The 23,006-nt window shown below is 33.3% G+C and overlaps 1 protein-coding gene across 1 annotated transcript; it reads left to right on the top strand.

The window, feature by feature from the left end:
* Window positions 1-20,188, top strand: LOC128866482 (uncharacterized). The gene is made up of 3 exons (XM_054107272.1): window positions 1-726; window positions 17,119-17,331; window positions 17,928-20,188. Exons 1-3 carry the CDS (start codon window positions 648-650, stop codon window positions 18,248-18,250), a joined length of 615 nt encoding a protein of 204 aa, XP_053963247.1. The 5' UTR covers window positions 1-647; the 3' UTR covers window positions 18,251-20,188.
* Window positions 20,189-23,006: the final 2,818 nt, after the last annotated feature.

Raw genomic sequence — 23,006 nt, 5'->3', positions numbered from 1 at the left:
TGGGTATTCTTCGCGCAGAGGAGTCTCACGTCATTCTTTCATATTTCTACGCCTGACATACTTACATATACATACAAGTATGTATGCACATACATATGTATGCGTATATTAATGTGTACAAACAAACAAATAAACATACCAACGACCAATAACGACAAACGACAACGACAGCAAAGCCAACAGCAACAGCAACAGCAACAGCAACGGCAACGACAAAACGATTCGCCTGAGTACAAATATTTCGAATGTAGTGATTCAGTTCGCTGTGGCTGTGCGAAAAAAACCATCAAAACATTCCGCCTTCGTTGGTGTGCATTCAAACAAAAAACACGGTGTCCTGTTAACTGGAAAAAATATTAATAAAAATAAGAGTGGTGCTTAAAAAAATTAAAAAAAAAAAAAATAATCAAAAAATATTTAAATAAATTCAAGTGCATTAAAAGTGGATTTTGTGGCTGCTGTTCAAAGTATCGTCGAGTGGCAGTGCAAACGCGTTAATTTGAATTTGTTCATACGGCAGCTGCTTGTGATTATCTATCTATCTGCATTCATCAGCAGATTCCTCAGATTGTCAATTGGTACAAATTATCGAAATTTTCTCTTTCACTTCGGGGAAGTCAGCCAACTAGCCAGCCAGCCAGCCAGCCATGACATCAGTGCGCAACAATGCAGTCTCCGCCGCTCTGCTGTTGGGATGGGTTATTTTTGGGTGCCTAAATAGTTCTGGTATGTGAATGCGAACTGAACAAAATATTAAATTTCGCAATTAGTAGGAGGGGGAACATTTGCTTTTTTTTCCACACAATTTTTTTAAGTGCGTGTATGCCATGATTTGCTTGGAGAGCATTTTGCCGAAACATGTAATGTACTTATACGTATGTATGTATGTATGTGGGTACCATACATACATAGTCGGCATTTAAAAGTTGTCCTTCAACGAATGAAAGGTGTGTAAAGGACATTATTACTACTTTTTATGCTTTTTTGTCTTTTTAAGATATATTTATGTGTGTGTGTGAACGGTGTGTGTGTGAAGTGTGCGCACAATTTGAGGATTTTAAGATTGCATATTGGATTAGCGTAAATATTTCACGTAACTACTCGTATTTAATACCAATGAATTCAGTGACTTCTTGGTTAAACATTGAGGCATCCACATTTGTCTGTACTCGTGCACATATGGCCGATATTGCTCCACTAAAAACATTTAAGCGATTTAAAATCTATATACGTCCATAGTTATGTACATATGTACATGTATATATATATATAAACATAGGGTGAAAATTTGACCTAAAAAGTTTCGAACATAAAATCAATCACTTTCCTTTTAAAAAATATCAATTAATAGGTCTATTTATAAGTTCGTGCGGTTTTACAACAGATGGCGTAACTTGATTATTATTCCATCGATCCACATTTCCAAACATTCATTGGAGAGCTACTGTCGTAAGGCACAAACGTCAGTATAAGTTTTTTATTTGAAGCGTAAACAACAATATTTTTACCACACTTGAAAATGTCGAATTTCGTGCCAAATAATGTGTTTTTGCGGGGAATTCTTCTTCATTATTTTAATATGAAGAAAAAAGCAGCCGAAAGTCATCGTATCTTGGTGGAAGTTTATGGTGAGCATGCTCTATCTGAGCGAACGTGCCAGAAGTGGTTTGCACGCTTTAAAAGTGGTGATTTTGGCTTGGAAGACGAAGAACGCGAGGGTGCGCCGCCAAAGTTCATGGATACCGAATTGGAGGAATTGCTCGATCAAGATCCGGCTCAAACGCAAGAAGAGGTTGCAAAAACTTTGGGAGTTGATCAATCAACCATTTCCAAACGTTTAAAAGCCATGGGAATGATCCGAAAGGTAGGCCATTGGGTGCCGTATGAATTGAAGCCAAGAGACGTTGAACGCCGTTTTATGGCATGCGAACAACTGCTTCAACGGCACAAAAGAAAGGGTTTTTTGCATCGAATTGTGACTGGCGATGAAAAGTGGGTCCATTACGACAATCCAAAACGTCGGGCAACGTATGGATACCCTGGCCATGCTTCAACATCGACGTCGGCGCAGAATATTCATGGCCTGAAGGTTATGCTGTGTATCTGGTGGGACCAGCTGGGTGTTGTGTATTATGAGCTACTGAAACCGAATGAAACGATTACGGGGGATGTCTACCGACGACAATTGATGCGTTTGAGCCGAGCACTGCGAGAAAAACGGCCGCAATACGCCGATAGACACGACAAAGTTATTTTGCAACATGACAATGCTCGGCCACATGTTGCACAAGTGGTCAAAACATACTTAGAAACGCTCAAATGGGATGTCCTACCCCACCCGCTGTATAGTCCAGACCTTGCGCCATCCGATTACTATCTCTTCCGATCGATGCAACATGGCCTGGCTGACCAGCACTTCCGTAATTACGATGAAGTCAAAAAATGGATCGATTCGTGGGTTGCGGCAAAACCGACCGAATTTTTCACAAAGGGAATCCGTGAATTGCCAGAAAGATGGGAAAAAGTAGTAGTAAGCGATGGACAATATTTTGAATATTAAATTTGTAACCATTTTACGTCAATAAAGTTTCAAATTTCGAAAAAAACCGCACGAACTTATTCATAGTCCTATTAACTTTTTTCTTAATTACATTAAGACTTTCGAGCTTATACTTATCTTTGAAAAGAATTTATGGATATTAGAAATTTTTGGTTCTGCACTAACATTTAAAATGCTTTCGTTGCCAACAAATTATAATATAAATGAACTGGTTGAGTTGTAATGGGCTTATTCGTAGAAAACAAGTTTTCAAAAGCTGATTTATGTGATTTTTATATTCATAAAATAATTTCATTCTTTCTAATCTTTTTATTTTAATTTTATCGCGACATTAAGCAAAAACTAAACATAAAATTTTATTGCAAGATTAAACAAAATTTATCGCGACATTAGGTAAAAAAACAACAATTAATAATAAAAAAAAATATATGGCGATATGAAGTAAAAGAATAAAAAAATGCATTGCAAATGCAAAAACTTAAAGAAATTGATTGCAACATTAAGCAAAAACAATTACATTTTTTTGCTTTATTAAGGGGGCAGATACCTGTAAACGGCCATATTTTTCCAGATTTTCATTAAAATTATTTAAAATGAAGAAGTCAATATAGTTTTTTTCAAAATTGGCATACAGTTTATTTATACATTAAAATAATACAATTTTTTTTTTTTATTTTAATCATTTAAAATGGCGGATGTACACTCAATTCTTCCAGGAAGGTCGCAGCGGGTCTTCTCAATTGGCGGGCATTGTAGCATCGGCGTCATTGACCTGAATACAAAAAACCAACAATCTTTTTGTTTATTAATGTCATAATTTCTATATGAATTAAAAAAGTATGGAAAAAAATTCGCGGAATAAAATGCTTAAAAAAATGAATTTTGGGGCGAATTTTCGTACTATTTTTGCTCCGCAAAAATTATTTTTTCCAACAATTTTCGAAAACTTGTTATGTAAAATTGAGTATAAAATAATACAATAATAAATAAAAAAATTAATTCTATTTATTATTCTATTTTCTATTAAATCAAATTTAAGTAAAACATAATGAAATAAAACAAATTCATATCCAGTAGATGCACAATAAATTGTCTTTAGGACTTCAAAATAGACAAATACAGCCAACTTCATCTGGAAATTTCTTTTCACTCATTGAAAATAACTTATAATCGGGAATAGTCAAATCTGAACCATTGCTAGAAGGGCTAAGCATTTCGTAGCCTGAATTGTGTATGGCAGTCCTCGCAACATGACTCTGGTGGAAGTGCGCTTTTTCGTGCAAAAGAAACATGCCTTGATTTCATTTTTGTATATATATATTTTTTCCTAATATCATTATATGGTTTTTCTAGTAGTAATATTGACATGTTTTTCTATGAAATCGACCAAGGAATTAACTTCTGCATCACAAAAAGCAGTTGTCATAACTCATTGGATGGTTGGTACCTTTTTTCTGCCACTATAGCGACTTGTGCAACGTCTGCACTGACTCAGACTCATAGTGATAAAGTGGTTCATAAAATAATCCCAGCTCTCACTACAGAAATTCCAAAATTAGCGTAAAAACTTGTCACGCTGTTACTTCTGTAGTGGCCTGAGAATTTGTGACACCCACCTTGCCTTGGCCTTGGTCATACCAAGATGATTGTGAAAGTTTCTCAAGACGGTCGTACTCGTAGATGACTAAGTGTCATTTTTGCTCTATGTTGCTCTTTCAAAGTGCAACTTTTAAAGCAAGTGTTTCGACTTTTTCAATAATATCTGAGGACGATGCTTCAATTGGCCGGTCTGCGTGATGTTCTAAGTACTCGTATATTGACTTTCCAGCTTGTTTGATTTCGCATACATGTAAACATATACTATGGGTTTAATGAAGCATTGCTTTTCATGGGCAAGGCAAGCTGTAAACAGCTGGCATTTCTTCCATAATGATCAATAATGTTTTTTCTGCTCTGTGCGACCCCTAACCTCGGCACGAATTTCAGTTTTCTCCATAATTGATGTTTTTTTTTCTGTTTCGATATTCAGAAATTATCTGACCTTCACTTAAATATTATATATAGTGGAAGATGGTGCAAAATTGATTACACCATCAGAAAATTTAAAATTTTTGCAAATGGCGTCGTACGTCAATCATATTTGACACTTGTAAGGTGACAGCTAGACAGCTGCAGAATACAAAGAGATAAGCAATGGAGCGCTCATTGAGTATTATAAAGTTGTTCAAAAACAAATTTAGATGGCACTTGACATATCGCTAAAATTATTTACATTTCAAAATACAAGCCTAGTTAAGAAAGCTATGGCTGCTATGGCTACTATGGCTCTCAGTTTGTACTTATATTGGAGTTATTATAGCTTGAAACACAGAAAAGTGCTACTAAAGCAGGAAGGTATTGATCTGTTAAATATTTATTTTAGTATTTTGGTTCAGTGGCCCCCAAAATCTGAATTCATAATAAATATTTTTAGAAGAGACTTATTAAAACATTTTTGATAAACTTCATAAATTTTAAAATTATTGCATAACTGAGTGAATATTTTGCCCGCTTTTGATTTATTATCTCAGTAGATCTTACCCCACATCTTCGCAGGCAAAAGTATATATCTTGTTGCCTATGCATATCAGGTAATATATTGCCAATGGTCTCCCATTCATTTCTCATGATGAGCGATAAACATCAGGATAAATATCTTGATAAGTACCCTAAACTCTCGTCATAGCATTATAATTGAAATGAGCACAAAGTGTTGATTTGCGGCATCTTGTTTTTAGCCACTTTGTTTGCGTGAGTTTTATTTGCTCCTAAAACACAATAAAACGTGTTGATCTATGATGATTTTTTTCCTTTCTTCGGCTGTTTTTGCATTTTTTTTTTTTAATTTTTAAGCGCTTCAATGCAATGAACAGCATATTTGATTGACGCCATTCCACAAACGCTTACACAAGGTGGCGCAAAATTAATCACCCAATTTCTTTTTTGAATAACTTTTTTACTAAATACAAAACAAAAGATTTTGAATGGTGAAAATCTTTAGTTTGAACTTTACGCGCTACATTGCTTGTCTGTTTGTAGCAGCTGTCTAGTTCATAAGGATCAAATATGATTGATTTGCGACTTCATTTGCAAAAATTATAAATCTTTCGAGAGGGTGATTAGTTCTGCGCCACTTTGTAATAGGTACTAGTAAAGCACATTGAAATCAGAAAAAGAACGGCACGAGGAATTTATGTCAAATCTGATTTGCAAAAATTATAAATCTTCCCATAGGGTGATTAATTTTGCGCCACATTGTATCAAGAACTCAAAAGCCCACACACAAAAATGCATATCAATGTATGTGTTGACATGGCTCAAACAAATTGACAGCTAATCGATAACAACTGTTTCCCTATGGAGATATGCCATTAGAATCGGAGGCCGAATAAAAATTTCGGCACTCCTTCCCACACTATCTCTCTCGCTCTCTCTCAAAATTTTTTCAGTTTGCACGAAAAGTTAAATTTAAAACATGGTTTGTTCTGCGTGTAAACACATTTTAAAAGGTCTTTGACATCCTGATTCCTGGTGGTTGTGGAGGTCAAGAAAGTCTTCAATTGTGGCCAGCTAGGCATGCATGAAAAGGAACAACCGAGAGTAAGGATTTTAAGCTTGTTCAAAATAAGAAATAAAATAAGATGTTAGAATAGAAAAAAAATTTAAAATCATAATATTCCGTTGTTTAAATTTTTCAAGCTACAAAAAAAAAAGTGAAAAAAAGAAACAATGAAATTTGAATATGGCAAATAAAACTTGAATTCTCAGAATTTGCATCTCGTTTTGCCAATATTGCAAGTTTTGCGCTGCTAGTCGGGGAGAAAAATGTGTGTTTATATGTTTGTATGTACATATGCGCCTGTGTAGATATGTACGAGTACATACGAGTATACGTCTATTCATGAACTTTTATTTCATGTACTCGCATACATATATACATATATATACCTATACATATGTACAAGTGCACGTACATAGATACATATATTTATTAACATTTCGTTTTTGTGTTTTGCGGCAACACAGCAAAACTATGTTATGGCATTTCGTCGTGTCAAACATAGGAACAGCAGCAGTGCGCGCAGTGGCAGCATTGGCAACAGCTTTCCTAAAGCTCGCATGCTGTGAAGCAATTTTGTGTGTTGTGATAAGAATTTAATACACCATTAAAGAGCGCGCACACTCAAACCAACACACATACACATGCACATACATATATGCATCGTCACATAGTTGCATATTTACATATGCAGAAATGCATTTTTTCTAATCAATGGACATATTAAAAAAATTACAAACTTACTAAGTAATGGAAATGAAAATGGTATTGGAAATAGAAACAGAAATAGAAACACAAATAGAAATAGAAATAGAAATACAGTAATCGCAATGGCAAAAACGGTCAAACTGAGGGGCGGAAATGCGCAAACAAATTAACATACATGCGTACATACAAGTGAAAATATACTTACGCATAGTTGTACATAATACACGTATACATACATACTTACATACATACATAAAAAATTGCCTGAATATCAGCTTTTGTAAACTTTTTATACACGTGAATGGTTTCGAATAGAGACACTCGCAGATACTATACACATGTTCGTACAGCGGTGGGCAACTATATAAGGTGATGTGGTCGAATAATATATTTCCCTAATTTCTTTTTTATTACTTCGAGCAACTGACAACAGGCGTGTCAATGTACCCGAACTTGTTATTGTTGTAAGAGCATGTAAATTGCTGCTAAAGTGACAGTCCTTGGCCGGATACAAATCCAGGTCGTTCCGGTAATGTACAAGTAGAAACGTGAATGGCCATAATTATTTTAAACGGTAAGTTAAGTGTGAAAATGGTGTCGGACTGGTGGGTGCCGCAATTGTTGGCGGTGTGCAACAAGCATTTTTAGATATCGAATGCCAAAACTAATGCAGTTTCGATTAAGCGAAAGGCGCGTAATTTTTTGCATTCGACCCAACTGCATGTATTGGCAGACCAAAAGGCAGCCAAATCAAGGAACTTTTCGGGGAGCAAAACTATTACGATGAAAAAAGGCTGTTAGTTACTGCTCAAAGTTTTTTGTTTTTAAGAGTTTTTCTAAATAGAAGAAAGTACGATCAGTGGGCATTGCTATAAAGTCCGGTGCAATTAATATTAAAGGAAACACCACTAAGTAAAAAAAGTGCTGGTCTAAAATTTTCAAAAAATTTCTTATTTTTTTCTTTTGATATTTCGAAAGCTTAAGCTTTTAAGAATATACAGTAAAATTTTTGGAAGGATATTCCCAGCATTTTCGATTCTACAGCCGTTTCAGCAGCTAGAGTCAGATTCGTCACGTGGCGGCATCAATGGAAAATAACCACTCTCAAAGTTTGAACTCATTTATCTTGAAACGATTTTTTTTCGGGTGGTGTTGTAAAAAAAAAACTCTTCAACCCAATCAAATTTTAATATGTTGTTCGCAACATCAATGGCTATCGCCCGTACTAGAATCGTATTAATATTTCAATTATTTCGAATTTATTTGATTAACAAACGGAAAAAAGCGATTTTTAGAGTGTCAAATTCAAAACCGGGACTAGTACGGAACTATCTACAGTCATACTAATTAATAATTTTTATGGTTTTTGTGTTTCAAATAAATAGAAGAGCCAAAATGGGCAACACCGTCTAGGTCCAATTTTTCGGGAGGATCAACTTCAGCGCTATGTTTAAAACTATTAAAATTACAAAAATTATAATAAAAATATAATATTGTTTTTTTTAAGGACACACAACAAGTTTCTGCCAGATCGGCCTATTTCTTTGTGTTTGGCATTCGTTTAAATCGAGGAAGTAGCAGTTGTGGTTGCAAAATTAATGGAAATAGAGTTCCAATTCGTTTCACAGCCACCTTGGCTACCTCGGATCCCTCGGTCTACTATTTGTTCTCCAATTTGAAGAAATGGCTCGCGAGAAAAAGGCAAACGAGGCAGTGATTGCAGAAACGAATGACTATTTTTCAGACTTAGACAAATCCAAGTTTTCGGAAGGGAACTAGAACAGTGGTGGATGAATTGTATAAGCCTAAAAGGAGACTATGTTGAAAAATAAAACAGGTTTACCAAAAAAAATTAAGCAGTTTTTTTTTTTTTACCTCGTACTTGCTCGACCTGGTTACCTCAAACTGTCTTCTATTACCTAGCATGAAAATGTGACTCCTAAGAATTCAGTTCAAACAACGAGGCTCCGGCCAAAAATTTGAATCTAGCTCAATGAAAGAAGTTATTGCCGAAAATGAGACGCATTTGAAAGTCCGTGAAGAGTTGAAAAATACCAGTCGCTAGGAAAATTATATCGACCTTAAAGAGGTTTACCTAAAACAAAAGTTAAATAAAAATTTGAGAAAAAGCTTGCATCTCTCGCTTCTGATTCTCGTAATTTTTTGGTGAAAATGGTGTCGGACAGGCGGGTGCCGCACTTGCTGGCGGTGTGTAGCAAGCACATTAAGATATCTAATGCCAAAACGAATGCAGTTTCGATCTGATTAAGCGAAAGGCGCGTAATTTTTTGCATTCGACCCAACTGCATGTATTGACAGACCAAAAGGCAGCACACATACGCTAAATTTGTTTTTGAATAACTTTTTTACTAAATAGAAAAAACTGATTTTGAGTGATTGAAATCTTTATTTTGACTTTTACGCGCTTCATTGCTTGTCTTTTTGTAGACTGCAGCTGTTTAGTTCACAAGTATCAAAAGTGATCGAACGACATCATTTGCAAACATTATAAATCTTCCCATAGGGTTATTAATTTTGCGCCACCTTGTCTAATAGCTGATTGAAATAATGTGCGGTTGCAAATTATAAACAGAAACCCCTAGGCATAGTGCTTACTGCAATAGATAAAAAGCACATTGGCCGACTATTCAGTTCCATACGCATGCGCTTCCTATCAATTCTAATCAGTCTTATGAGACGCGTGAATGGCCGTATGTAAGCTTTTGGATCCAAAAAAAAACCCTAATGGGATTTCTAACTCATGATTCACATTTGCTTTATAGTAGAAGAGTCAGGAATTCTTGGATCACTTTAAGAACTGAATTTCGTCAATTTTCTAATGCCAGAATTCCTTGGATCACTTTAGAAACTGAATTTCGTCAATTTTCGAATGCAAGTACCAACGCGACACCTTGAATTTGTCGACATCTCCTGCAACCACAGAGAATATTATTTAAAAATTTTTTTCTGTGAATGGGAATGGGGGAAGTTTTTCAGTTATTGATTTAATACACCATAAAACGGATTTCCATTCAGTTGCCAATCGAGCTGATTTGTCAGTACTCGACTTCGATTCTCTTCTTTGCTTTGAACTGAAGTCTTAAGGTAATGAGCAGCCCTCATGGTGAAAAGTATTCAGAAGGTGTGTTCAAGATCAGACGGTTAATTGATTCTAAGCGAATTTGAAAAACTCAGCTGGTTATAACCCCGGGGTTATGACAGCAGTTTTTTTTATGAAAAAAGGTGAGATTGTGTTGGTGATATACGAAAAAAATCAACACAGTCTACGCTTATGTTGCTTGGTTGCTGTCTGAACAACAATGAGTGGATTGCGAATACGTGGATTGGATGAGTGTGCAAATACGTGTGAAATGATCTACACCATAGCATAGTGGCCAAACCACGTAATCTATCATCCACTTCCAAGTTTGCTTCGCAGTCCTGCTTTTACCAAGCGTTGATGGACGTGCAGTACGATTGGATAAGCAGACGTTGTTGTCAATAAAAAAATTCCGATTAGTATAATATTTTGTAAATCTATGTTTTCATTGAAGCTATTCTTGGTCGTTTTTGTACAGGAACGGCTTTCGTAGTCTCATACACCCCAGAATAGTTTAGCGTTTCCTTTTCTTACGAAGTTCCTCTTGCTAAATATTTGTTTTATGACTTAAAGGGCACACATTTTTCATAGAAAATTATGTTTTATTAACAATTTTAATTTATATTAAGAGCAGAACAGCTATTCGACAAAGTGAGCTTGTGCTGGTTTCTTTTTGAAATTTCTTCAAAATCACAGTTAATTTCGCAGTGACTTTTGCTTTATTAGAAGAATAAAACTTCGTTTAAATGGCTGTCTCGGCAAGCTAAACATATTTTATGTAGAGCCATACTTCCACTTCACAAATATTTAATTTAGTTAGTCACAAAATATTAGTTTGGGGAAAAAGAAATCCATGATTTTCTCGGTAGATGGCTGTAGTGATTGATATCTCTTAAAGTATCAATCAAACAATTGAAAGTTGATGCTCGTTATCAAGGTAGCTTTTCTCAAAGATTATTTTGCTGTTTTTCGTTTGTTCCAGAAAAGTCTGAAAAGAGAAAATCGGTACATTTCTTCTTCATCCTTTTCATTTTCTTTGAAAAAAGCGTAAATGCATCCCTGGCCTTGGGTTCAGACATTTTGATGTTAAAAAAAATGTCGAAAAAGTTGATAAAATCACAGAAATAATCGAAGTTGGCCGGCATGTTAGTAGTCGTGGAATCGCCAAGAAGCTAAAAATCGACCATAACAGTTTTAAACTATTTGCGCAAAAAATGTACGCAAAAATAATGGATTTCTTTCTCCCCAAACTAATATTATCACCAAAAAATTGTCCTACACTCTCTCTCAAAATTAGTTTGTAAATGAGTTCAAAGATCACAAATTGCAACTGAAGATTCACTCCTGCTATGAAAAATGTACGCATGTGTGTTATGCTAATTAAAATACTACCATTAGCTCCAGTTAGTTAGCCACCACTGTACAAACACTCACGCACACACATGTATTTTTGTATTTATTTTCCTAAGCGTACACAACATAAATTCTTGCATATCGTACATCTGTTCATATGCTTGTGTGCATGGATGTATGTGACGCATGTATGCACTTCCAAGTTCGCTTTGCCACAGTAGCATGCCAATGAGCGGGTTAGCTACTGGAACTCTATTCATCGAATATGCCATAATCCACCACTAAGCTATTTCAATGTTTAATTGCTTCATTATAATTATTTGTGTGTGCGTGCTTGTTTTTTCTTCTTCTCAATTTCTCCTCGATCTAAGTGCTGTACTCATGTGCACCCAGAGTACTTACACACATGCGCGCGTACTTATGTACATACTTACGTGTGTATGTTTGTACGTATGCATTCACATGCTTACATTTATTTACATGATATCTTTGTCGCAATGTATTTGCGCATGCTCAACACGACATTTGAGAATATTTTAAATTTTTTTTGTTTTTTGTTTTGTTTAATTGAGGAATTCAGAAATTGTGTACGGCAAATTTTTTTCTTGTTCTGTTTTTTGTTGAAATTAACAGTTGTTTTGTTCATGACTTTTTAATCTTTTTAACGATTTTTATCCATTTTAACCCTTAATGGCAACTACATATGTACTTACATATACATAAAAACACATACATACATACATACATAAGTATGTATAAATAATCCAATATGGGCATACATACATACATGCTCACACGTACTTAAATTCATTAAATTACCCATTGGCCCATTATTGGCTGGGAATTTTTAATTGACCTTCCTTTTCAGTATTTTCTGACGCATTTTTGCCGCTATTTTATTTGTAGCTTTTCGCCTATTCTATATGCGAGTAAAATTATTTGCGTTTCATTTTGCCTCAGTACGAAAAAAAGAAAGTTAAGTGCCTCAGAACATAACCGTTAAATTCATTAAAATACGAATACTGATCTCAGAAAATGCATACCAAAATATAGAAAAAAATTCAAGTTAAGCTTAAGGTGCTAAAAGTCACTGATTTGGCGCTCATATTTTAGTAGCAATCGTTGTAAGATAAAAAACCAAATTATGCAAACTAAAATAGTCACGTCTTTATGAACAAAAAAAAAATAAAAATTAATGAAATATAATTTTTCTCGTTTTTATTTTTTCGTTTAATAATATCATACTCGTATTCCACAAAATGGTCGAAAAACTACAACATTTTTTGTGAGGCACCCTTCTGTATGTATTGTAATTCATTGGCGAAGATAGTGAAAAGATGGATTGGGTAATGTTAGAAACAAATGATTGGCGTATTTTTGTCCGTTGTCGCACAATCTATCTTTTCGTTGGAAAAGGCTCCAACTCAAATTTTCAGGGGAGTATTTTCATGGAACCTTCGATTGACGCTGCAAATTTAATATTTTTCCGATTTTTTTAAAAAATAGTCAAAATAAGCCACACGTGTAAAAAATATTGAGTTAAAATCTTCCACAAAAATATGCGTCACTAAATTCTTTTAAAGATTCGTATAAACAATATTAAAAGTAAATATACCTTTATACGAATTTTTTTTTTCAAATAATTCAAAGATCAACTTGAGGCCAAATTAAGAAAACTCCTATACACTGCACAAAAACCAAAAGCAAAAAAATTATATTAATAAATTGTGACATTTAGAGAAAAGACGGCAGCTCGTCCAATATTACAGCTCTTCCTTAATTGCTTTAGTGTAATTATTTAAGGGATACCTGTTAACGGCCATATTTTCCCTGATTTTCATTAAAATTATTTAAAATGAAGATGTTAATATATTTTTTTCAAAATTAGCATACAGTTTATTTATACATTAAAATAATATAAACAATTTTTTTTTATTTTAATAATTTAAAATGGCGGATGTACACTCAATTCTTCCAGGAAGGGACTTCGCAATCGGCGGGCATTGTAGCATCGGAGTCAGTGATCTGAATACAAAAAACCAACATTTTTTTGTTTATTAAGGTCATAATTTCTATATGAATTAAAAACAAATGGAAAAAAGTTCGCGAAATAAAAAGCTTAACAAAACATGAGTTTTGGAGCGAATTTTCGTACTATTTTTGCTTCGAAAAAATTATTTTTTCCAAAAATTTTCGAAAACTTGTAAATTCACATAGAAAGTAGTATCATAAAAAAAAATATGTTCAGAATTTCAGAGAGATCGGTCAATAACTTTTCGAGTTATCGTGTACGCCAATTCGAAAAATATAGTTTTGAGAAAAACGCGTCTAAAGTTTGAAAACAGCGATCGAACACAAAGAATAGAGTCGTCACGGTGGACTATCTATAATAGAAGAAATACCTAAATTTAGGTTTTACAAATTTTTTGACATAATCTTAAAGGATTATATTAACATTTTATTATTTTTTTCGAAATTTTACAGGTATCTGTCTCCTTAATGACATTATTTACTATTAATGTAGTTTTATGGGAGTTTTTTTTTCAAATAATTCGAAGATCAACTTGAGACCAAATTAAGAAAACTCCAATACACGCAAAAAAAAACAGCTCTTCCTCTTTCTTGATTGGTAAACCGCATGCTGGTCTCTTTTTGGCTGCTACACAGTGTAATTATTTAAGTAAAAAAGTAACACATTTTGTACGCTTTATTCAGCGGAACAATGAAATAAATCAAAGTTCTGAAAGAGTTCTTTACTGCACAGTATTATTATTATACATTTTTCTTTCGTTAAGTCATTTAAAAGACTCGCAGCTGCACAGCTTTCCTTGCGAAGCCTGTTTACGAAGTGCGCGCATGCGGATCAACTGCACTTGGAATTTTTAGTAAATCGATTAAAGGTGGACAAAAAAAGAAGTTCATTATACAAGATGCCGCAAAATTGATCACCATCACTCCATTCAGGAGTGCGTAGGTTCGAATCTCCGTACATGAAACAGCAAAATACGAGAAAAAGCTTTTTCTAATAGCCATCGCTCCTCGGCAGGCAATAGCAAACTTCCGAGAATTTTTCTGCCATGAAACAACTCCTCATAAAAAGCATCTGGGGTCGGCCGTACGGAGTCGGCTTAGAACTGGCATCGGATGTCAATCACATTTGACACTTGCGAGTTAGACAACTGCAATATACAAACAGGAAGACAATAGAGCGGGAAAGGTCGAAATAAACATTTCCATCGCTAGAAAGCAAAACAAAATTGTCAAGTTATTCAAAAACAAAATTGGATGATTAATTTTGCGCCACTTTGTAGATCATTGTCTTAAGGGGTTATATATAGGTAGAAGGCAGAAAAAAACGAACTTTCCAGAATTTTTTCTGAGAAAACTTTTAAATTTATTGATCTAAAAATTTGTACGCTATTATGTTATCTTTTAATTGTATTTTAAAACTCAGTATTAGTAAAAATATTTATTTAGAAAGGAGCTACAGCTTATCTCCGGAAGCTCCTCTCCAAAAACACGTTTTGCGGTGACCACTATATCTCCGAACTGAATCCTCTGAAATTAAAAAACCAAAAAGATTTCGTTAAAGTCATGTTAAATCTAGTAATTAATTGAAGGAATAAGCAAATTAAATTTTTTTGACAAAATGGCGGTTTCTCAAAAAAACAAAAATCGATTTTTGATCAAAATTTCGGCCTCAAATGGTTTATAAAAAACTAACTAATCGGTTTAGCCGTTTTCGAGTAACCGACTTTGAAAACACCATTTTGAGAAAAACGCGCTCCTGCCTTATACTTTCAAGCACTCTGAAACGCCTTTTCAAATTTGCATGCAACCTCGAAAATATGTATTCACCGGAACGATATTAAATTTTGAATGACCTTTTTTTTTAATTTGAACTGTATATAACCCCTTAATACACCTTGTACATCGTAACTCATATTTTTTCCAAAATGATTTTTTTATGGACTTTAATGTTTTTTTTAAATCATTATTGGAGAAAGTAACTAGAATACATAAACAAAGCTCTAATTGAACTCATTCATGTGCTGGTTAAGTTAACGTTCAGTTTTTTGCTTCTCCTGTCAAGTAACAAAAAATGAGTTAGGGCTTTTTTACATTAAGGTATGTGAATACCTACAGAAGTAGAGAAGCAGTTTAGTTGAGTAAAAATAAAAAAAAAAAATCATCCGAAAATTTTTAAAAGTAAAAAGTATGTCTAATAGAGATAAAAATCCAACCGCACTTCTAAGCATAGTGCAATTGTGAATATACTTGTGCATTTTAAATTTCAAGTCAATCGATCAAGATTTATGTACATATGTATGTCGAATTACGATTTTAGCTGGCTTAAAAAATCGATGTGGTATCGAGTGAAATGCGTTTTGTATCATCGTTTTTGTTACCATGCGCATAGGAATGAGAGTGGCTACGTCTGTACTCAAAATACGAGTAGAAGTATCTATTTATTCATTTTCCCCACCTTAATTCTTTGCGTAATTCACTTTTAAGGTCTAAGATCATCTTTTAAGCGAAGCAGTTGCTGGAAATTTCTGCAGTAGCTTAACCAATTAACTGCAGTTTACGCTTAACACGTTCGCGGACACTAAAAATTTCAGGGAGCTGCAAAAATAGACAGGCAATTATTTTTGAAACTAGTTGTAATATCCAAAATCTGATTATACATATATATAAGAGTAGTCAGAACATCGTAGTTTAACTGTTATATGAAAGTACTTAATGAATCAAGTGGTCATTACTTTGAAATGTATATTAAGTACAAAAACTTAAAGTTACATGAAATTAAATGAACAAACCTTGGCTTTAAAATTTGAATGCTGTAGCATTCACGTCATTTTGCATCACTATAAAAATGAATGCTGTAGCATTCACATCCGCGAACGTGTTAACAACAGCTAAATATAGCAGTAAATGTTTAAATTACTGTCATGTCAAATCTCATATATTCTCTGCCCATATACATACCTTCTTTCAAAACGGAGTTGAGTCAACTTTGATGGCAATAACAGAGAGTGTTATTTTAACAGTGTTAGTCATCCGTACAAATGTAAAATGTTTTACAGAACACTTTCAGGCGCGGCCAGAGCCGTAACTAATTATACAAACAAAAGAAGGGGTGTTAATTACATTGTATGTGCCGATAGCCTTGGTAGCTTGTGCTAAAAACTTATTTTGTAATTTTAATTATAGATAACAAATAAATAATAAATAATAATAATAATACATTGTATGTGTAGTGCAGAAAATTATGTTTTCTCTTATTTTTGGGGTGAAATATATCAAGCAATATTTGCAAAAAAAAGACATAACAATTTTTTTAAATATTTTATAAAAATGTAAAAAAAATAGTTAAAATTTGCTCCTATGAATTAAAATTAATGCAATGGCAATAAAATAAAATATTCTGGCAAAAAGTAAAGGACATTTTTTAATAGCTGGAAATATCTGCTGTCATTTTATAACCATATCAATGCCATGGAGTGTGTATAAGTATAATATTTAAAATTATTCAATAAAAATTAAGTTCTTAGAAGCTTAAAAGTGCTTAAAAATTTAAATTGATGATAAAATGAAAAACTGAGTATGCAGTATTACAACGTAAAATCGCTGGTTTCACATGGTTTTTAACAAAGAAAAACTGATTTTTGTCGCACAGTAATATGTGTATATAGAAAATTATTATTTACCCCTTAAAAATCCGTTACAAGCCATATAAAACTTTTACATATTTGCTACGCAATTAACTAACTATGGCCAACATTTTTTCTTTCGCAGTTCTAGCAGATGTTGCCCAAAAGTCAGGTGAAAAATCGCAAAACCAAGACAGCGTCGACGTAGACTACTACGATGAATCGAGCCCTGAGAACATGAAGGCACCAGTCAAGCCCGCGCCCACACTAATGCCATATTTTGAGGAGGAGAAGAAAACTGTGTACGCCAAAGAGGATGCCGAAGTGATTTTGAATTGCCCAGTTAAAAATTATAATGGTAAGTAATTAAGAAACAAAAAGGAAAAGAGGAACCAAACACGCAAATACCAATACACACTTATGCCTCTACAAACACACGCATGCTTGTATTTGCTTGCGTTTGCACAGGGTATTTGTAAGGTTGGCATGATTCATTGGCAAAGCGTGGCTTCATTATCACATAACTAAACAAACAATATTTCCATATATACATACCTACTCACATTTTCACATGCATATGCGCCCACATACTCGTGCATTTACGTATATATCATGTAAATGAAAACAAAATATGTAAATTAATTTCGAAGTAAGCACATGTGTGCTTCTATCTTCTACTCGTTTATAGAAATTCACACCTATTTTTTTGTACACACCCTTTCCTTGGATTGATCTGTGTGTGCGAAGTACGATTTCCTTTCAATGCCACCCCTACCTCTGTCGACGCCTACACCTTCTTACTAATATCCACTATTTCCATTTTCACCGACAGTCACACAAATCCGCATTAGCATTTAGCATTAATTAGAACATAACTTTTTTCTCACATTTGTGCCCGATATTTAATACTGATTCTTTTTTCACTTTTTCTTACGCTTGGCCCCATTTCAATAGAATCGCAACATATGATAATGTGGTTTAAAAACAACAACACCATCACCACTGGCAGAGAAATACTCGTCGATGCCGCTCTTGGCTATCACCTGGACAAGGACATGAATTTGGTCATTGATAAAGTGTCCGAAAAGACCAAAGGCGAATATTATTGCACCATTATGCCACAGAATGTGCGTTTGAATATAGTTTTGGAAATCGGTGAGCAACCCGCAGCGGACAATAAGCAGGCGATGGTGAGCGCAAGCGCTCTCAGCCTGGTATTAGCGCTCTTGGCGCATAAATTGAGCTTCGGAATTGTTAGCTTACACAACATTTTTTAGGCATTCAATGTATTCAACTTATTTACCTGAATATGTGTAAAGAAGTAAAAGAAAAATATTGTAATTGTACTATAGCTGAGGATAATTGTTTTTTTGTTTTTCGTTTTTTGAATCCAGTACCTACGACTACTTGCATACTTAATAGAGGAAGACCAAATAAAAAAATAAAACAGGCACATACTCGTCTACAAATAGACAGATATATGTACGTATGTATGTTTATACTTAGTATTCAAGTACATATGATAGTATAAATTCCAGCATACGCATAAACTAATAAATACAACAGTAATTTTAAAATTCGTGTATGTATGCAATGTGTATGTGAAGCAACTAGAAAAAATGTCTTCAAACAAGATAAATACTATTTTAGTGTATACAGCCCCAGAGAGATATTTGTTATGTCATTAAGATGAATTTCGTCGAATCGATGAATTCGTACGAATATCTCCAATTAAGCAAAAATTGTTTCGGTGAGCAAGAAAATTTCATATTCGACAAGTCTCAAAGACGGTATTCGTCGAATCGATGAATTTTCACAAATAACCTCAAATAACATAAAATTAGTTTTGGTGAGCAAAATTTTATATTTGGTATGTCTTAAAGACGGTGTTCGTCGAATCAATGAATTTGCGCAAAATAACTTCAAATAACATAAAATTCGTTTCAGTAAGCAAAATTATCGAAAAATTTCATATTTCATATTTCCCATTTATTAAAGACGGTGTTCGTCGAATCGATGAATTTGTGCAAAATAGCTTAAAATAACATAAAATTCATTTTGGTGAGCAAAACTCTAAGAAAATTTCATATTTGGCATTTCTTAAAGATGGTGTTCGTCGAATCGATAAATTTGTGTGAAATAACTTCAAATATCATAAATTTCATTTCTGTGAGCAAAACTCTAAGAAAATTTCACATTTGGAATTTCTTAAAGACGCTGTACGTAGAATCGACGAATTTGCGCAAAATAACTTAAAATAACATAAAATTCATTTTTTTGAGCAAAACTCTAGGAAAATTTCATATTTGGCATTTCTTAAAGATGGTGTTCGTCGAATCGATAAATTTGTGTAAAAAAACTCCAAATATCATAAATCTCATTTCTGTGAGCAAAACTCTAGAAAAATTTCATATTTAGTAGGTCTTAAAGACGGTGTTCGTCGAATCGATGAATATGCGTGAAATAACTTCAAATAACATAAAATTCATTTCGGTGAGCGAAACTCCAGAAAATTTCCTACTTGATATTTATTAAAGACGGTGTCGTCGAATCGATGAGCTTTCGTGAAAAATCTTCAAACAAAATAAAATTCGTACAGTGAGCAAAACTCTAGGACAATTTCATATTTGTTATGTCTTAAAGATAGTGTTCGTCGAATCGATGAATTTGCGTGAAATAACTTCATAATATAAAATATGTTTCGATCAGAAAAGTACTTTAAATAAGCACGAATTACTTTAATAACATAAAATACGTTTCGATTATGCAAAATTGTCGCACTGAAAAGCTTTAAGCGCAATGTTCATCAAATCTATTAATGTGAATCTGTTACCATTTTTTTTGTTGTTGTAAAAACTGTAAAGGTGTTCTCCATGTTTCTGTGGATCTTAAAAACACTTGATTGACTTAAGCAGGTTTTGCTCTTGGAGAAATAAAATATGAGCTTTTACGCAATAAAAAAAATTCTTTCCTTAATATGAATTCTAAAATGACTAGTATTTGAAATATTGCATTGGAATCCAGATTGGATCAAGAGCTTGATAAACAGAAAGAGCTAATTTGTTTTTTGTTACAGATCTGCAGAGTTTTGTTTTATATTTTTATGCACAAACGGCAAAGTCGCATTTACATTTTTTTCCTTAATTATCCCCACATTTGTTTTCTTAGAAATAAAAATTTCCCTATCACATTTAGATTCTAGAAACATTTTTTTTTAACAAAGCTCTAATTAAAGCCACTAGCTTAAAAAATGTTCGACAGAAAATTTACTTTATAGGCTTATATGCATAGATGTAATTCCTAGGAGTAATAGATTACTTTCAGATTAGGTTTTAAGCAATGGCAAAACCAGCAGCAAAGTATTGCAGATTTAGTAATTCCTACGGCCTTATTGGACTTTGGTCAAACATTGGCCATTTTTAGGAAAATACAACATTTTGAATCCATTTTTTTCTTTCATATTTACACATTTGGGCCGTAAAAGTCACTAATTATTACTGATATAATTTATATAAACTAACAGCTAACAAACAATAAAAAACCCGTGTTCATCGAATCGATGAAATTTGTCTTTCTTGGGTTAAGTACATGATTTTCACGAATGTAGAGTAACTTGAAGCAATTTGTGTGCCAAACATCCCCAATAACAGAAGCCTAGGCTACGCAGGGTGTTTGAATTTGTACAAAAGTTTATCTAATAAACGAAAATTATGTTATTTCTAAACAGCAATCGACGCATAGTGATTTTAATGGATACTTACACCCAATTATGCTGTTAAACTCGATTTAAATGTTGAGTGCATACTTTTCTTGGCCTCAGAGTATTTTACATATTTACTATACTTAAATATTCGTGTAATGTACAAATATTGTGGTTTTATGAACATAGAACTCCGTTAGATAATACAGAGTATTGTGAGATTTTTTAAAGAAATTTCCGGTAATGCGAACATAAAGTAACATATTAGTAAAAAGCTGTTCATGAGTATTTTGAGGGGAGAACTGCATTCATTCAATAGTTGAAAGGATTAAATTTGAGCAGAGTTACTTAAAGTTGGGCAATTAAAGTGGGAATTTTCCACAAATGGAGATTCTGTTCAGGAAAACTATGTATTTAGCAATTGCATCAGTTTGTCTAAAGGATGAATACTGAAAATTAAGGATTTTCATAATCCGAGGTTATTTAAGTGCTTTCTCGTTGACATGTTAAGGATGCGAAAGGTATTTCTGAATATTTGAACTCTCTGCTTTGACAAAAAATCATTTAATAAAATATAATTTTTTTTAATATACCTGCATCCTTTTTTATGTAAGCATACTCGATTTGCTTCTCAAACTGCCTTTGGTTACTCTACGCAATCACATATTTGTACACTCAATCATAAAGTATTTACGTACGCTAAAGAAGTGACATTTTTAAAAAGAGTTATAAAGAGTATTCTAAAGCGAAAAAGGAGTAGAGAAACCAAATACTCGATTCAGCCATAAGTAAAGTAGTTTTTACTCAAACCTTTAGCTGTTGATTTAGTATATAATTCCATACATATATGCGTATATACACCCGTATTTATTTACAAATACAGATACATACTGTGTACTCGTTGTAAGGATTTTGTATTGTCGACGAAATTTGGAACATAAACAGCAGTTATAATAGAAATGTCCCAAACGAAATGCCAACCAATCACCAAAAGCCACATTCTAGCACTTGCTAGCAACCACAAAATGCTGATGTGCAAAGCAAGCGCTGAAAACTTGCTGAAAGCGGAGGCTGTCGGTATGCGTTGAGCGATCATCTACAAATAAGTTAAATAATGACTAGACTAATTAAGGGAGTCAAGGAATTGATGGCGTACTTGTCCATAGATACTCGTATGCATGTACCCGTATGTAGAATGCATGTGGAGGTAACAGAGAAAGCAGTGAAACCGAAAAGTGCCATTATTTTACATAAAAAAGATAGGAACGAATCAAGTGTAGCAGATTTTATTAAAAAAATGTTTTTTAGCAACTGCTTTTAAAAACAAACTAAAATAATTTTACTGAAACGAAAAACTTTTTTCTATTGAAATATTATTGTATATTAAAACATTTTTTTTCTAAATTTCTGTTGACTAAAAATCGGTAAAAAATGTGTGTGTAGCAAATAGAATAATTTTTGATGCCTCTTCTTAAAGTTTACAAAAATTAAAATTAAAAAAATATTCACGCGTAAATATATATTTATATGAATACTAAAAAATATCCTTTAAAATCTATTATAACTGCTTGTTTACGCTGTCATGAGTACAAATTTTGATTTAGGATATTGAAAGTTGTGTATGTAGTTGGACTGTATTGAAAATTGTATGTATTGTAGTTATAGCTATGCTTGTTAATAGCTGAAAGAATTTATTGAAACTTATATAAAGAAAATAGCAACAAAAATGAAAAAGAAAAAAATAAATGTAATGGAAATTGTAGCAGCTTCTTTAGCAGCAGCAGCCAGCAAATGCAGCAGCAGCACTAAAACAAAATGCCTTGAAAAATTTGATTATCTTTACTTGTAATGAAGCTGAGAAAAAGTCGAAAATCGTAAATTTGTGTGTACTTAAATGATAATGCAAACCAAAAAATAGTCACATACATATGCATGTACATATGTATGTGCACAAACTTGCATACAGTTATACTTATTCACGCACTACAATTTTGAAGTGTATGGCATGTTTTCGAAAATGGGAAATAAAAAGTATGTACTTATTTTTCGAAGTGGCAAATGGAACTTGAAATTATTTGCACGAAATGGAAGCGGTGTTTTATGGCTGTAAGTATGAAATAAAGCTATGTTTATACTATACATATACATATATTTATAATTGCTTAGAAGAGCCGAAAAATATTTGAAACTGAGTTTTCTAGCCACGAATTTGTTTAGCAATAAATTTCTAAAGGAAATTAGGTCATCATTTTTCTGTAGTAAAAATAAATACTGAAATAGACTTACTTATGCGCGCCCACATATATGTACATATGTATGCATGTAGAAATATG

The sequence above is a fragment of the Anastrepha ludens genome, chromosome 6 (assembly GCF_028408465.1).
Source record: "Anastrepha ludens isolate Willacy chromosome 6, idAnaLude1.1, whole genome shotgun sequence".
Lineage (NCBI taxonomy): Eukaryota > Metazoa > Arthropoda > Insecta > Diptera > Tephritidae > Anastrepha > Anastrepha ludens.
This window is presented reverse-complemented; position numbering and strand designations above follow the sequence as displayed.